The following is a 17,168-nucleotide window of genomic DNA, read 5'->3' as shown; positions in this document are numbered from 1 at the left end:
GCATCGTGGAGATAATCATGCAGCAAAATACCTCCGGGTGCCACGAGCAACACCAGATTGTCTTATAGCAATGTGTAAATTTCTCTGGCTTCTTTTTTTTCCCTGCACACAAAGAGATGTAAGATTAAAGTCATCTCTCTCCCTGGAGCTAGTGGTGTAGCAGGGCAAGGAAGGCGGCGAGTGGAGCTTAGAGAAATGGGCTCCAGACTGAAACAGCGAGAACCTGAGGCCAAAAAAAATAACAAACTACCGTGCCGGGAACTCCTCTCTTCTTATCTCTTGCCGAGGAGGCAGGAATCTCTGTCCCCATTCCTCACGCGATATTAAAGCCACATTATACAGGTTGCTGCAGCATTAGTCATTTTTAATTAATTTATCATTTAAATTAACACACTTTTTATTTTTTCAGCAATGAACTGCTACTCCCTCACTAGATTTGTTCCTTGATACCCAGCCAAGAGGAGGATGGCAAGTTATGCTCCACCCATCTCCTCTCCCTCATAAAAGGAGCAGCCCCGAGTGCCAGCTTAGTCTCTCTTGCAGCTCGCAGAAAATAAAGACCCGTCGGCTCACTCGCCTCTCCTGCAATTTTTACCTTTTCTGCATTTTTTTGTTGTTGTTTTTCCTTTCTTGTTGCAGCAGAGTGCAGGAGGCAGCACCAGTGGCTCCACATTGAGGCTTGTCAAGGCTCAGCGCACGCACACAAACACACGCTCACAACCCAGAGCAAAATCATTTGCTCTCACCTGTCTCCAAACCCAAAGCAAACCTCCCGTCCAAGCAATCTGCCAACACTTGGAACGAGAAGGCATCTGAGCCAGAGTCTAATGTAAGGGGAAGAAATTCAGTGTACACTGGCAACTTTTCTCTGAAAAGCAAGTGGCCAAAAGGAAGGAAAGGAGCATTTTAAGAAGAGGACAACTTACGGAAGAAGATTTCATTTTTTGGATTTCACACCAAACTTTGGAAAACTTTTTTTTTCCTTTTAGTTATTATTCTGCGCACCTTCTTCTAAGAACATTGAGACATTGTTACCTTCACGTAAAAGCTTTTACAGATACACATTTTTAATAAAGGGAAGATAACCAAGCGGAAGAATAGCATGTGGACCACCTAGCCGAAGGCACCGCTGAAGCATCCCTTGCGGCAAGGGGGACCCAGACTCTGGATGTGTATAATTCCGAGGGACTGCATTTTTTCCCCACCGGGCTTATGAGATAGCGCAGAGGCAGGCGAGTCACCGCGAATTACTTCTGTCTCCCCTCACCACCGCCACCTCCACGTCCTCTTCCAAGGGCTCCTGCGCCTCTCCCACCTCCTCCCGGCTGGCAGGGGACATGGGAACGCGCAGCGCCCTCGATGCCTGAGGCCGGGCGGCCGCGGGGCTGTCTGCGGGAAGCGCTTCCCTCCCGGGGCTCGCCGTCCATGTGCCCGCAGCCGGCGGGGCCTGGAGTCGGGATGAATTTCGGCGTGGTCTTCGCGTTCATCCTCTCGCTGCCCCTGGCCCGCATGGAGGTGAGTTTCCGCCGCGGGCAGCGGGCGGTGCTGCCGAGCTGCCGGCCCCGCGCTGGGGGAGAGCCGGCGGCGGCTCCGGCCCGCAGGTGCGGCAGGGGCAGCCGGGGAGCGGCGGGGGCGCGGAGCCCGGGGGCGCGGTCCCGGCCCCGCTCCGCGGGAAGGGCTGCGGCGGGGCCCGGCAGCGCTAATGGCGGGCAGCGACCGCCGCCCCCCGCCCGGAGCGCAGCGCCCGCTGGAGTGGGCACATCTCTGGAGCGGGCACCCTCTGGAGCGGGCACACCTCTGGAGCGGGCACCCTCTGGAGCGGGCACACCTCTGGAGCGGGCACCCTCTGGAGCGGGCACCCTCTGGATCGGGTACCCTCTGGAGCGGGCACTGTGCTAGAGCGGGCACCCCTCTGGAGTGGGCAAACCTCTGGAGCGGGCACCCCTCTGGAGGGGGCACCCCTCTGGAGCGGGCACTCTGCTGGAGCGGGCACCCCTCTGTAGCGGGCACCCTCTGTAGCGGGCACACCTCTGGAGCGGGCACACCTCTGGAGCGGGCACTCTGCTGGAGCAGGCACGCCTCTGTAGTGGGCACCCTCTGGAGCGGAACCCCTCTGGAGTGGGCACTCCGCTGGAGCGGGCACCCTCTGTAGCGGGCACACCTCTGGAGCGGGCACACCTCTGGAGTGGGGGCTCCCATCAGGACAGGCACGCAGAGGGGGGCTCGCCTGGGAATACACCCACCCCTGTGTCTGCCTCTGGCTGCAGGGTCAGGGGAGACCAGGCTGAAGCAGCCCCTGGTTAATGTGGGAGCAGGGATGCTGCTGGCGAGCCCCAGAGAACCTGCAGCTTCCTGCCCTGCCTCGCCCAGGGCTGTCACCCCGGGGTGGGCGCTGGTTCCCTCCAGCCTCTCACCCTACCCGGTGATCTTGGCATCACGGCAGCGCGGGTGCATCAGCGACCAGGACCCACTTAACACCTCTGGAATAATGCACAGTGTGAAATCCACCCTGGCATCGCCAGGGGGGCAGTGGAGAAAGGGCGTGGGGCTTTGGAAAGAGGGAGGAAAGGGACGGTGTGAATAGAGGCACGGCACTCTGAGCAGCATGGTTATTCAGCAAGGTGTGTGCCCAGCTGGGGGAAGGGGCAGGAGGTGAGTGCCCGCTGTGCTTCCACGGTCATGCAAGCATCGTGCCCTGCAGGCCTGGATGCGCTGCTCAGGAAGGAGCTGAGCGGAGGGTAAGGGCCAGGTGGTGGATTTGAATGACCACCCCAACCCGCTTCGGTTTCCCTGTGTAGAAACTGAAGCTTCATCCCCAGCCCTGGTGGAGGAAAAGGAGCCCCAAACCCCCAAATCCTTTTACCTCTGCTGTCACATTTCATCATCTGATTGCATGCAGATTGAGGGGCTCAGAAAGCCCCTAACATTCCCACACAGCACTCGAACTGTGGGCTGGATCTGCAGCTTGATTATCAGGGGCAGGAAATAACCACCTTCCACCAAAACTTTCCCTTCTTTGCATCATTTTTCTCTTTTCCTTCCTCATTTTTGGGCAGGGTAGGTGGGTGCACCTCTCATGGGATGCAAAGAAGAAGTTGGGTGCAAAGCATCACGTCACCTCACTATGGGCTCATTTTGCCCTTGCCCAAGCCACAAAAGGAAGCAGTTAGAGCTGTGGGCTACCCAGTGGTCATGTTTGTTTTGGGCAGAGGATGGTATTTCCTCTGTGGATGGCTCAGATCTCTTTCTCTCAGGCAGCATGAAACATCAGCTAGGGTTGCCACTGGGAAAGGGTGAAGATGGAAGTCTCCGCTCCCAAGGAGCTGTTACTCAGTTGCCATAATCAGACTGAGACACTGCACATCTCTATGACAGCCTAGTAGAGTTAGAGTTTGGTAATCCTGGCCCGAGGTTTCATGGGAGGAATTGTGATATTTGTCACTGTATGGCAGGAGAACCAAGAACGTTTCTGCTTGGGTAGATGGTTCAGCCTGCAGCCAGTGCTCACAGTTACTTTGAGGGCAGTGAGTGGCACCCTCTGCACCAGGCACAGACAGTGCAGCTCCCACCAGGCTGCTGAACCAGAGTCGTCCTCTGAATGGGGCTTGCAGCTCCTCCCCAGCCCTGCCGGAGAAAGTGCATGAGGAGCAGTAGCTCCCCAGATCAACAGAGGCCCTGAGCAAAGAGATGGAGCCTCCTGAGTCCCTCTCCCTCTTTGATCACACCCATCTGAAGCTGGAGAGCTGGAGGGCCCCGGAGCTCTTCCAGCCGGAGGGAGTACAAGCCTCAGCGGGAAGGTATTTGCCAGTTGGGAAGCGAGGATGCTTAACCTATTTGCATTTGCCCCACGGGCTGTAATAGTTGCCTTGCAACATTTACAGAGATGGGCCGAGCCAGTGGTGGTTGTGCCGGGGTGAAGCCCCACTGGCAGTGCTTTCTGGAATTCCCAAGGAATGGGGTGCGGCTGGGCGCTTGCTTACAGCCTCGGCCCAGCTCCCCATTGCGTCTTCCTGCTGCAAGGCTCCGGCGTTCTTCCCCAGTCTTCCTAGCACGAGGCAGTGACAAGGACAAAGCAGTGGAAGCCGGGATGGATGACACGTCTGGGGTGAGCTGGTGGAAGGAGCCAGGCGAGTCGTCCCTGCCTCCCTCTCACTGTCAGCTGATGTGCAGCAGCAGGAGGGAATGACAGGGCTCCTGCGCTGCTTCCAGAGCTGCTGGTATACAACCAGCCCCGGGAGTGGAAATGCCTCCAGCGTCTCAGGGGAGGTGTGGGGGGAGTGGGGAGGAGCAGTGGAGTCCCCCTTGAAATGGAAAAAGGGTGGGTAGGTCTGGCTGTATTTTAGGAACACGGACTAGATCAAACGTTGTTTGATTATTTTAAGGGGGGAAAATATAAGCCGCGACTCCAAGTGGAGGGGGTTCACATGAAGAGGGTTGTACCTGCGGCAGAGTACTCTGACAGGCATTTGTCAGGGTCCTCCTGTAGCCAGGAGTGGTGCTGGAAGGGTGGAAGCCCTGTGCCGGGGGGGTGCTGGCGGCAGGTGCTGCTGGTCTTGCCCTCTGCCAGGGAATGCGGCGGAGTCTCCCCTCAGGGTCCACACGTCAGCTTCAGAGGGAATTAAAAAATGCTGTTTGTTTGGGGTTTTTTGCCTGGCTGATCACTCGAGACCCTGCTGCCAAGATCCTTTGCCATGGTCGGTGTGGAGGTGCTCAGAAAGTCCTCCTCTCCTGTGCAGAGGACTGAATAGGTGGGTGTTTCCCTGCCCTTCACAAACTGGTGCTGCTGATACCATTCTGCCCTCCTATGTGCAGTCACACCAGCTTAGAAAAAGGAACTGGAGGAGTCCTCACCTCGGGAGTATCCTTGTGTGATTTCTTTGAGCCCTGAGGGTCTGCCTTCCCTGCTGGTTGCACAATCTTTGCTCCCTCCTCCTCCTCTGTGCCTACCTTCAGGCAAGACTGTGAAACCCTCGCCAGAGGGTGTGGACACTGCGTATTCCCTGCACCAGCTTGGCAGCTGCTGATGGCAAGGGGACCTTTCAGCATCCCTGGCGCTCAAAGGCAGAAGTTGGGAAAAAACTCCAGAGCGAGAGGTGGTGGGGCTAGGGAGGAGGCAGATTTTGGGAGAGTGCATGTGTGGGGAGCGTCAAGAGGGGAATTGCTGCACCTGCGTTTATTTGCAGTGGCCACACAGTGCTGCTGGACATCTGGGAGGAGGGGAGCAAAGCTGATGTGCTGAGAGGCCACAGAGCCACAGCCACAGTGCAGGCAGCAGCTGCTCTGCTGCCTTCTGTCAGATGTGCCATGGCCCCTCAAGCACCAGCAACCAGCACAAGAAAGGGAAGTGAAGGTTCCTGCCAAAGGATTGGCAGATTGGGGGGTGCCCTTGCAACTCAGAGTCAGGACCTGGGGAGCAGAGGGAGGGAGGGAAGAACAAACTTTCTTCTAAGAATTCAGGGCCTCGAAGGAATAGGAGGCCAGGCCTCGGGGCACTTGACAGCCAGCCAAGAGTCCATTGAGACAAAAGTCTTCTTTGATCTGCCGCGCAGTTAAAAAAGGAGATTGTTAACCTGTGTTAGACAAATAACTCCAGAGGAGCTGCTAAGCAGGAAAAGCACCAGCTGCTTGGGCTGGTCTCTTGGGGATCCCACCTCTCTTGCAGTGCTCCTCTACCTTCTGACCCCATGGGATTAGGTGGAGGTGATTGATGGAGCTCTGCTTCCCTGTGTCTCATCCCACGAGTGCCCCGAGCCTGGGAGTGTGCAGTGCCCGATCTCAGGGCCTGCCAGGCACAGGGCTGGGGCAGGGGCCAGAGGCATGGCTGTTCCCAGGGACAGACCCCAGAGGGAGCAAGGACAAGGCCTGCAGCTCAGGTTTGCCGCTGCTCTTAGGCCAGCCTCAGCCTTGGTTTACAAGGGTAAAACAAGGAGCTTCACAGACTTGCAGTTGTCACTTGCAGAGTTGCCTTACAAAAATGGGGGAGGAGGACAGGATTATGAGCCGTGTGGGCTGGTGTTACACCATAGCCATGCTGGTAGTATCTGCAACAAGAAAAAACTGGCATCTAAAACTGCTGCCGTGAGCAGGGAGTGGAGCTTATTGCTACAGGCAGTCACCAGAATTACGGCTCCTGAGGGCCTGCGTTTTTCAATCCCTGATTCATATCTGCTCCCCCTGCTCAGTTAGCAAGGTGACACCTCCCAGCTCGCTTCCAAAGTCACCAAGACTCGTAACACCTGCCCACGCTCTCCCCCCAGCAAGTGCCGGAGTTTAAAATAAAGTTCCATTTCCTACATGTATTAAGTGTCAGGAAGGTCCAGGGGCATCCGTGCAGAGCAGCATTTGTACACAAACGCGTTTAGCTGACAGGTGCAAACATTGAAAGCCTGCAATTTCACCACCCAGCACTGAGCTCTGAATGCAAGTACTGGGAATTGCAAATGATCTCTCTTCCAGTAAATGTGTGTGGCACAAGGCAGGGAAGTGCTGCAGAGCCTCTCCAGCACTGGGCTGTTGGTCCCCCTCTTCCTCACGCAGCAGGAGATGTCAGAAGGCATCTTCATTTCACAGCTATTCAGTGATCCCTGAATTATACAAGTCTCTCTCTCACTGTGCATTCATCACTGACGCTGCTTCCCTCTCCCTCGGAGACTGAGGAAGTAATGCCTGGGGATGTAAAATCTGCTTTTTGCTGCAGGCGGACAGCCAGATCTGTGGTGAGATGTGACAGTGACAGGGGTGGAGCAGGGCAGGAAAGCTGGGTCTGACTGAAGCTGTCTGGTGGATCTGGCTGTGGAGGTTTAGGACACTGGTGTTGTCTGCTCTGCAGCTCTCTTCAGGAGGCTTCTGAACCTCTTTGGGCTGCAGCAACCTTCACATCACTGCATCCCAGTTTAAGTTACAGTATTGGAGGGTGGTCTGGCAGGGCTGAGGAGGGAGCACTCCTGCTGTCCTACTATGGAAGCAAGCGGTGGGTGGCCAAGGACAGGCACGTGTGAGAGAGTGCCAGGCTCAAGCAGCCATCCAAAAGTAGCTGCAGGTTTGGGCCAAAGCCCTCAAGGTTTAAAGCCAACGTTTAGCCACCTGCCTGGTGGCTTTTCTCAGCTGTGAGCAGAAGGAAAAGGTTCTGCACTGAATGCAGGCAGGGAGGGAATAGCTGTACAGTAGGAGGACCACACACATGCCACCAACTGTCCATAAAAACCCACATGAAAATCCCTGCATTTCACAGGCACACAAGCCAAGCTCTCCTCTCAGTTACAGGGACATGCGTAGGGCTGCGCCTCAGACGCCATCCAGCACCCGGCTGAAAGAGCAGCTTTTCCACTTGAGTAACCCTGAATGAAGAGAGCTGGGAGCTAAGCAAACACTTTGGCCAGTACTTTCCTCTGTCTCTTTTTCTAGTTTTTCGGAAGTATGTTTTAATCAGCGCTTGCTTTCCCACACCGCTCCTTTGTACTCTTATTAAGTGCTGTCACTGGGGCCGGCTCTAGCCTAGTGCCAGAGTAAAATTCCCAAGAGACCGATGGCATTGCACCTGCCTGCACACACTCTGTATTTGGCCCATTGTCTGATGTTGCTAAACCTGCTTACTCAAGGCTTTTTCTTGCTGGTGTGCAATGTCATCCAAACTCCCATATGTTTCTTCCTCTAAATCAGCTCCTCAGCCCATCACCTCCCTGCAGATTTTGTGGTTTCACCGCGGGCTCACGCTGGGGCAGCCTCAGCCGTGAAGGCCAATCTTCATCTCCAACCCCTGCCTTTTTTTTTTTTTTCCTTTAAAAAAGAGTATGCAAATGATGTATATTATTGGGCCTCTGTGGTTTGAAAACACGCGCTCGCACACGCACACACACACGATAACTGACAAAGCCCGTGAAGGAGTTTCATAACGGAGGGAAATATTGGGAAGGTTTTATCTGATAGTGTAAGGGAAGTCTGTTAAAACGCCTTTACTGCAGGCTGCAGGAATGAGAAGCCACCTGGAGAAGTCATACACCACCGGAGAAGGAAGCATTGCTGGCTGCTTGCATAGTGTCCAGGGCTCTGCTGCACAGCCGGGGTGATTTTTGGCTTTTTTAGTTTCCTGACAGCTTTGTGAGAGGCAGCGAGAGGGGCTCTCTTGCTTTTGCTTAGGTTTCAGGTTCATGCCCTCACGAGGAATAAAGCCCTCAAGGTTTAAAAGCCAACTCAAGACAATGCATGTCTTTGCATTTAGCTGGTTCTGTCGTGTCTCCCCCAGACTTGACTCCCTGTTCCCGCTCCACAACACAGTATTTGCAGATCATCTCTCTAATGGTCGTTTCTCCCTCTCTTTCCTTTTTGTCATCTGCCAGGGGGACCCCATACCCGAAGACATTTATGAGATTTTGGGTGGCAGCTCAGTGCGCTCCATCAGTGACCTTCAGCGTGCCCTGCGGATAGACTCCGTAGGTAAATCTCCTCTTCACCAAACACTCCTCTCTTTTTAATTTATTCTTTGGTGGGGCTGGGAGGGGATATTCTGTTTTTCAGCAGGCACACTATCAATAGACTTCATTATAAATATGGGAACCATTCAGGAGCCAAGACCTGACTGTTTACAGACTTAGTCCCCCTTAAACTTGTGGGAGATAGAGGCAACTAGATGTTTTTTTAGATCTCCAAACTGTCTGGACATTGTCTTCCAAAATTAGTATGAGACGGGCAAGGTGGGTGCAAGGAACTGAGCTCACCATTCTTCACCCTGGGAGATGCTCAGTCAGCAGGGCTTGAATTGGACAAGGATAATTTTAGGAGGCAGCAAAACAGGAGGTGGAAATAGGGCGGCAGAGGAGGAAAGGGCTGAGCGAGTTTCCAGGTTAAGCATCCACAGAAGGCCGCGGGCTCCCAGAGGCTCTTAGGACGAGAGCAGCAGAGCACGTGTCCATGGGTGAGCTACGGGACAGGGGCTAAGTCAGGGTAGCGTGGCTTCACCTCCTGCCCATAGATAAGAGCTCCGGGGGCTGCAGGGCCTCGGGGTCACTTGGCCAGGGCTGCGTGCAGCGAGCAGCAGGAGCGGCGAAGCGTGGAGGGGTCGGCACGTGTGGGAACCGGAGCACGCGCCACGGCGGCTGGGCTGGCCCAGGAATTTATTTATAAACGCTCTCTTCAGAGCAAATTCCTTTCTATTCTAACCCTGCTCCCGCCCGTCGTTCCCCAGCCCCCCCAGCTCGACTGCTCTCTCGTGTTTTGTCTGTTTTGAGCTTTGTAATCCTTGCCGAGACACTATCTACGGGGGAACAGAATTTCCTGCTTTTGTTTCCTATGCCAGTCCAACCACTGGCGCAGTCTCAAAAGCATTCCCGCTGCCTTTCAAAACGGCCCTGGAGGGGCAGGGGGGGAAAAAGAGGGGGAGGGCACCAGCTGCGTTCAGCTATTGTTTGTCTTAGAAAGAGGCGACGAGGCTCCCCACCACTGCCAGGGCCGCTCCCTGCCTTCACCAGTTCCCTCCTCCTTGCCCAAGAGCCACACAATGGGGCAACTTCCAAAATTAGCCCTGCTGGATTGTCCCAGGCTGGTCTCCCCCGCCCCAAATGTCTTCAGTACTGACCTGGGGTGTAGAAGGACAGCCTAGGGGAGGAAGGGACATGATTCTCAACAGATTTGAGTCAATAGCTGTTGCTATTTTTTGCCCCCATTTCTCCCCTCTCATCAACTCATGCACCAAAGGCAGCCCCACCTTCATTTGATGAAACGCCACAGGATGGACGGGTGGGCAAGGAGCAGCTGAGAAGATGCATCCAATCTGCCATGCTCCAGTGTCTAAGGAGCAGATACATCTCTATTGTAGCTATTAATCAGCCTCATGATTAAGAAATAAAATAGGCTTATCTGGTTGGCTCCAGAAGCCCAGGGGTATGAGAGAAGGCTGCAGAGCTTTGGGTCACTGGTTTCACTTCAGGTCCCAGATAGGAAAAGCTGGTCAGGGAAAAAGTGGTGCTGTGAAGCTGTTTCTTTGTTTCACCCCCTGGCTCTCATCTGTTCCCAGGTACTGACTGAGGGGCACTGGCATTTGCTTGCCCTGTGAGGAATTAGCAAATTAGTGTGTTAGCAAAATAATCCCAAAGTGGCTGGAGCTATTCCCTGCGCTGTCTGTGCACCCTGTGCATGTCCCAGCTGCTTCCCTCCACTGACTGCACAAGGAGCCAGAATGAGGCAGCTCCAGGAGGCAGATGGGCCGAGAGAGCTCTCTCCTGAGCTTGGGCACTACTGCAGACCCAGGAACAGAAGTGTGTAGAGTGGAAGTAATCTCCTTTAACTGTGGCTGCCCACAAAGCAGTGGCTGCCCATGTAAACCAGTCATCCAGACACCTTCTCTAGCCCAAAGATAACTACAGACCCTTCTACAGTGTAATCTACCAGTTCTCATTTTGGGAGTTTGCCTGAGGGTGAGACAAATGGTGCCTAGAATTGATCCCACCTTTCCAGCCACTTTAAAGGGTGTCTGTCTGTCCACATCATAGGTAGATGTTGACTGCTCATTGACAGGCACATGATTCCTGCCTTGTGAATGCAGCCTTTGTTCACCCATCCCAAACCCGTCATCATCTGCTTGAGACCTGAGCAGAGAGCAAAGTCCCTGCTCCCCTTTATGAGAGGGCTGCATTAGGGCAGGGCTGAGGAAGAGGAATGGGACATGATAGGTAAGGGAAGTCTGCTCCACCACACATCTGATAAACAGAGATCTTCCACTGGCCCCTAATTCCCTTTAAGAAAATTGCTCCCTTGATGCTGACGTCCATTCAGTTTCCTTCAGCTGCTAAAGCAGGTCAGAGAAGGAAAGAGCTGTGGCTGGGTGGGAGCTATCTTCGAGCGCAGCCATTGTCCCGAGCTCAGGAGGGGCTGCGTGTTGGAGTGCTCCATGGGGATTATGGGCATTTCTCTATTCAGCACTTCCTATGGGAAAAAGCAGTGGGGTGGGAGGAGACCGCTCAGGGCTGGCCTGAATGCTATCGGTCTTCCTCTCCCATCGCTGACTGAACCACCTCCAGATCCTGCCTCTTACCTTAGAGTAGCCTAGAGGAAAAGTAATTTTAACTCTATTTTTCTGTTCTTCTGTTATAAAACTGCTCTAACCTAGAGCAGTTGAGTTGGGAGAAGGAAAGCAAGCACCCCACCTACCACCCATCCCCTGCTTCACCTGCCCTCTCACGTCCCAGCTCTCCCAGTCCCAAGCAATCCCAGGAAGGCACCTCAGTGTTAAACACCAAGTGTTCTGTTTGTCACGTCTGGTCTTTGATCCTCCTTGGTGCAATCCTGGTCTCAGCTGGCCAATCTGAATCCCTCAGCAGCTCCTCTCTGACACCAGAATGTCCTGACATGGGCCTTATCTTTGTTGAGCTGGAGTTTTCCTCTCCCAGACCTGACTGGGTCCCCTCTTTCATGATAGGCTTGTTGCTCTGAGCTGCCTTGTCTGAGCAAAGAGTATCTCTGCCACAGCACAGCTGTGACCTTGTTTGTGGATTCACACCTATCATGACGTCCTGGGTCCGTGGCATATCCCATGGCCCTGCACTCAGTCTGGTGATCTAAGCACGAGTGCCTGCTGTCTTCTCCTGCCTCTCCCTGGTGCTATCAGTTCATGTCTTACCCTTTGCAGAGCAGGATGGCTCGAGCCTGAACCTGAATGCAACTCAGCCTGATCAAAACCCTGCGGCCCTGTCTCGAGAGCGACGAAGCCTAGGTGAGCTGGGGGTCTTGCACCTTGTGTTTGTTGGGGCACTCACCTGAGCAGCCGTGGGTGGTCCAGATACGTGTCTGAGATACAGATGTAGGGGTAGAGGTTTTATTGTGCCTATATGTGTGGAGACATGAGAAGGAGGGTCTGGGCCTGGAGTGGGAGCTGGGTGTTTCACCCTGGGAGAGCAGGAGAGGGAGTCTCGGCTTCTGTGCACTGCTCTGCCTTAAATCCTGATGGTGCCTGCTTGCACTAAAATTTCATCTTCTGCCTGAGCTGCAGTGAGAGGCATCGTCGTACAGGGGGTTACTCCACAGGGCATGGCTCTGTACAGGGAGACAGCTGGAGGGGTGGAAGAGAGAGAAAGAACATGTGTGTGTGTGTGTGAGAGCCATGTGGGGCCCTTCCCTTGCAGCAGAGGTGGCTGTAGTGGCATGGTGACAGCCGCAAAGCCCATTCCATCCCGTCTCTCTCTTGGCCCTCCGTAGATGCTCTGGCAGCAGCAGAGACAGCTGTCCTTGCGGAGTGCAAGACGCGGGAGGTGGTCTTCGAAATCTCCCGCAACATGGTGGACAGCACCAACGCCAATTTCGTGGTGTGGCCGCCCTGCGTGGAGGTGCAGCGCTGCTCCGGATGCTGCAACAACCGCAACGTGCAGTGCCGCCCCACGCAGATCCGCGTCCGGCACGTCCAGGTAGGGGACACACCTGCCACTGCTCCCTCCTCCTGCTGCCCACTGCCATCCCTGTGCCCCAAAGCCAAAGCCAGGGCGGGTCTCAGGTGCTGGGCTCACGTGGCCACCTGTCCCCTCTGCACTGGCCATGCAGCGCTGCGGCTGCTGGCATGGGTGATGTCCATGCCAGCTGCTGGAAGGGCTGATGCTGTCCAGCAGCTGGGGACTGTCACCACGCAGAGCCACAGGGCACTGTCCCCAGCTGCAGCTCTGTGCCATGGCCCTTCCTGTGGCTCGAGGCGGCCTTGTCTGCTGTGTTAGAGCAGAAGAAATGAGGTTCTTTCATCGTGGGAACTGGCTTTGATGCAAAAGGAGGAGGGTTTGCAGTGTCAGTCTCCATCCCTCCACTGCTGCTGCAGCTTCTTTCCAAGATGTATGCTGGAACAGCTTCTCTTTCTCAGCCCACACTTACCTTCTGACCTGCTCCATCAGCCAGCAGACACCTGACAGCTAACCTCTTGTTCTGATCCTCCCCTCACAGCTACCAGTGATCTCCTCACAGCTTCCTCCCAGACAGCTTGTTTAAAAATGATATTCATCCTGTACTAATCCTCTGCCTGAGCCATAAGAGACTCCCCCAGGCAGGCAGCAGAGGTTGGCTGGGAGAGATTGTATTCACACACAGCCCTTTTCATCAGGAAATTCCTTTCTCAGAAAAGCCAGGCTGAACGAGGAAAAAATGGGGGTTGTTTTTCTGGAAAAAAACAAGTGAGAGGTCAAAAGCCAGCCTGAAAAAGTGACCTGGAAATGGTTTCTTTGAGGACAGAGGTCTCTCTATTGTTTGGCTGGAAGTGTTTGTCTAGTGAGCAGCGTGTGGTCTGAAGCGTGTGGAGTGGGCTTTCAAGGAAAGATAAACAGCCTGGCTGCTTTGGCGCTGGCCAAGGGATGCTGCTGGGGGCAGTGGGTTTAGAGGAATTCCATCCCAGATGGAGAGCAGAGTGAGTATTTATAGCTTGTGGAACACTTCAGGGACCGCAGGGCTGTTAGATAAGCTGAGTGGGGTCAGGCCTGGCTGCTGATGGAGTGGGAGGACCCCCTAGAAAGCTTGTGCCCTGTGGTGGGATGTGGAGCAATGAGTCTTCCCTCTGAGTCAGCACTGGTGGAGAGTCCGGGGGAATTTCCAGAGCACCGCCTTTCCCATGAAGAGCTGAGGGCTTCAGCCCTGTGAGTTATTAAAGAGCTTGAGACAAATTCAGACAGGCCTCAGCAGAGCTGGTGAGGCTGTGTTAGCTTGCTTCAGACCCGAGTTCTTTTTTTTGCCCTTCCTATAGGTTCCTGTGGGAATTATCCTGGTTGCCCCAGGTCTCTGCCATCACATCTGTCAGAAACGGGCTGCCATGTCCTGCATGTTCCATGTTTCTGTCTCTGATCAACCAGTCATCCTGCTTTAGCTCTGGCAATAGCTAGGATCAGGGAAACCAACCAGAGCCATCCAAACCTGCCCGGTCTGGGTCCGCTCTGCTGCCATGTTCAGAAGACTCTTCCATATACACCACCCCTGAGTCTGAGGTTTGAGTTTGAGTTTTGAGTTTGAACAGGGCTCTGTAAGCTGCCTTCTGACCCTTTAAGAAGAAAGCCAGGACTAAAGTGTACTGACACTGACTAATTTACTGAGTGGGAGCTGTGGCTGTATTAATCTTTTGCTTGCCTTCCTCTTGCAAATAGGTGAACAAGATCGAATTTGTCCAGAGGAAGCCAAAATTCACAAAAGTTGTTGTGCCTTTGGAGGACCACGTGCAGTGTCGGTGTGAAGCCGTGTTCCGACCACCCCCCAGGAACATCCGTCCAGGGCCACGTGAACAGAGACGTAAGGATCTTGACATCAGTGGAATGAAGGGAGGTGTGAGAAGAGGGGCTGGGGAGAGAGAAAAGAGACCTACACTGGTTTCAGTCTGCTTAGCTCCAGTGAATCCCAAGGGCCTTCACTGGTTTGTACCAGCTGAGGGACCTTTCCCAGGATGTCTGCCTGCCGGGAAGGGGCTGAGACTGAGGGAAAAGAAGGAGGGGAAGGTGAGAGGTGAGGGGAAGGGCATGGTGGGAAAAGGGAGAGGGCAGAGATTGTGGAGAACAGAGGACAAGGAACAGAAGAACAGAAAGAGGCCTTGTGGCCCTGCTGTTGCAGAGCTCTTTGTTGACAGTGTGTGGAGAAGGATATTTCAACAGGAGCCGTCTGCCCCTGGCTGTACAGACACTCTCCCCTCTGTTTTGGCAGGCTTGTCACCGGCGTTCACCACAGCCGCTGTCTCACAGAGGCGGCGAGTACGCCGGCCGCCGGCACAGAAGAGGAAACATAAGAAGTACAAGCATGTCAACGATAAGAAAGTGCTGAAAGAAATCCTCATAGCATAGAAGTGCTGGCAGGGGAGAGAGAGCACAAGGCAGGTAACAGCAAGCTGCTTTTCCAGTCGGGAAAGATGTCCTCTTGGGGAATGGCATCTTAGACCCTTCCCACACCACTGGCCACTTGTTCAGTGTGGGGCTACTGCAGGACCGAACCTGGGCTGAAGGAGGAGGAAGAACTAGGTTGGGTGCCAACATGTGGGTTCTATTTATGGAATTAAGGCTCTTTGCAAAGTTGGAATGATCATGCTGCAGCCATCCTTGCTCTCAGGCCCCACCCTCTCCTTTCTCTGTCTCCCTTTCAGGCAGGGAACAAGCCTGACTTCTCCCTACACCTAAATCCCCTCGGGGTCCATGTAATTCATCTCTTCCATGCAGCAACTCCTGCTCTAGTTTCTCTATTGGTTCTCCGTTGAAAACAGAACATTAATGTTGCTCTAGGGATCCCTTTTCCTTTTATTTCATCAGCTGAGTTGGCAGAAAGAATGAAAAGCAGCAACACTTTTGGTTCATCACTCTCCTAGCGGGAAGCCTATGTGCATGAGAAAGGTCATACCAGGGGAGAGGAGAACTGGAATCTCTGGCAAGAGGTCTGGACTTTGTCAGGCCAGGGTCTGATTCTTCTCCCCATGACTTGTGTAAACAGGAGTAATTCCCTCATCATCAAAAGAATTTCACTGGTACAAGGGAAAGGAGGCTAAGCCTTGTTTCCCTATGAGAGGAAAAGGTGGAAAAAAGAGGGAAAGAGTAGTTAGGGTGCAGATTGGTGGGAGCTGAATTTCAAGAGAGGTGACACAACTCAACAGGGAGAGCCCTGGCCCAGAGCTCAGCAGTTCCAGCTCTGCTGCAGCCACTTGAATAAGCCTGGGCCACCACTTCACATTCATTTCCCCTCACCTCGGGAGAGGGGACAGCAGGCTTCCCCTGGTGTGTGGTGTTTCAGGAGCTGGGGACGAGGGGCACCAGGCAGTGTCTTGAGACTGGGATTCCCACGCTTTGCACTACAAGGGCTCTGATTATCCCAGGATTCTCCTGGCCATCCTAAAGTTCCCAGGGTAGAAATGATACAAACCCATGCAAATCTCAGCTCTGGCTCAAGCTGTTCAGCGGAAAAAATAGAGGAGGTCAAAAGTCCTCCCAGGCTTCTAATCTGGCTCCTTGGCACAAATGTTTCCAGAGGAGAAAAGGGGATAGGAGGGGAGTTAGCATAGCAGGGGGCAAAGAGTTACATGTTCTAATGGTGTGTCTGGTTTTGTTTTACTTCTAGGTTTATTTAATATATTTGCTGTATTGCCCCCATGGGGTCTTTGGAATGATAACTTTTCCTCTTTGTCCATCTGCCTCGACGTCTGATTCAGACGGCAATTGGTGCTTCCCTTTCCATCAGTGGACCTTCTCCCACCAAAGCCTCCCTTTCATTTATTAGCATAATTTTAAAGTTTTACACACACACACACACAAAAGGACAAGGATGACCTACATATATATATATATATATATATACCTAAGAGAAAAGAACAAAGTACAAACAAAACCCTGAATGCCAACAGCGAGAACTTGCGATGAGAACAGGACATTTCCTTCCCTGCTACAGAGGACAGGATGGAAAATGTGAAAAGGAAAGCGGGTCCAATTTCTTTCAAGAGAAGGAGAAAAACAGATGGACAGAGGACAGAAGGGGAATATTCTCCCTTTCCCTCATGCTTCTGTTAAGGCTGGGGGGGGCCCAGCTGAGATCTACTCTTGCATTGGACCTACCTTTTGGAAACAGGCAAATCTCAGATTGCAAGCGGTGACCAATGATGGAAAATGCACTAAGGACTTTTATTGCCCTACCTGGACAGATATATATTTTTAACGTGCGTGTGTATATTTTATTTTTAAAAAGGAAAACCAAAACCACTAAGGTATACAACATCTCGGGGAACAGAACAAACAAGCAAACAAACGAAGAAGCCAAATGCATTCCCCCACTCCCTCTTTCCCCTGCTCCTGGTGCTGACTGGAAGGTGTTTGGATCGTGGGGAAGGAGCACACAGTGGCAGAATCGTCTCCACGCCCCCGGCCCCTGCCAAAGGGAGCCATCTTTGCACATGCTGGTGGAGAATTCAACTTTCCAGGCTCGGACTCAAATTATTTTTTAAATTCACTCTGGATGTGTGCGTGTGTATATGTGTGTGTGTGTGTGTGTGTATATATATATATGTGTGTGCATGTGTGTGTGTATGTGTATTTATACATACATATATAAAAAAATATATATATATATGTTCTTAAATGGATTTCATTCCCCAGTGGCAGGAAGCTCAGAGGCATGTGCATGCATCGGCTTCACTGAGCTGGCAGAAAAGCACACTGTTACTGCAACGTGCCTGCGAGGCTGGGGATGGGGCAGGC

The 17,168-nt window shown here is 53.3% G+C and overlaps 1 protein-coding gene across 2 annotated transcripts; it reads left to right on the top strand.

Annotated features, from left to right (window-relative positions):
- The first annotated feature begins 513 nt into the window (after positions 1-513).
- Positions 514-16,217, top strand: LOC131573460 (platelet-derived growth factor subunit B-like). Of its 2 annotated transcripts, none has more exons than XM_058827440.1 (7): positions 514-1,515; positions 8,337-8,433; positions 11,621-11,704; positions 12,187-12,392; positions 14,097-14,238; positions 14,644-14,809; positions 16,039-16,217. In XM_058827440.1, the coding sequence occupies exons 1-6, from the start codon at positions 1,360-1,362 to the stop codon at positions 14,778-14,780; spliced, it is 822 nt and encodes a 273-aa protein (XP_058683423.1). In that variant the 5' UTR covers positions 514-1,359; the 3' UTR covers positions 14,781-14,809; positions 16,039-16,217. The 2 variants fall into 2 exon arrangements, with proteins under 2 accessions (XP_058683423.1, XP_058683422.1); XM_058827439.1 differs by having other exon boundaries at positions 14,644-14,813.
- The last annotated feature ends 951 nt before the right edge of the window (positions 16,218-17,168 follow it).

Source organism: Poecile atricapillus, chromosome Z, assembly GCF_030490865.1.
Source record: "Poecile atricapillus isolate bPoeAtr1 chromosome Z, bPoeAtr1.hap1, whole genome shotgun sequence".
In the NCBI taxonomy this organism is placed as follows: domain Eukaryota; kingdom Metazoa; phylum Chordata; class Aves; order Passeriformes; family Paridae; genus Poecile; species Poecile atricapillus.
Note: the sequence above shows the minus strand (reverse complement) of the source record. Positions and strands in the feature narration are given on the sequence as shown.

What these genes read in the sequence shown, in the direction of transcription:
- LOC131573460 (XM_058827440.1), top strand. Translation starts at nt 1,360, where the DNA reads ATGCCTGAGGCCGGGCGGCCGCGGGGCTGTCTGCGGGAAGCGCTTCCC. An exon ending in CCTGCGGATAGACTCCGTAG is followed by an intron (nt 8,434 to 11,620) that starts GTAAATCTCCTC and finishes TACCCTTTGCAG; the next exon opens with AGCAGGATGGCTCGAGCCTG. An exon ending in TCGAGAGCGACGAAGCCTAG is followed by an intron (nt 11,705 to 12,186) that starts GTGAGCTGGGGG and finishes GGCCCTCCGTAG; the next exon opens with ATGCTCTGGCAGCAGCAGAG.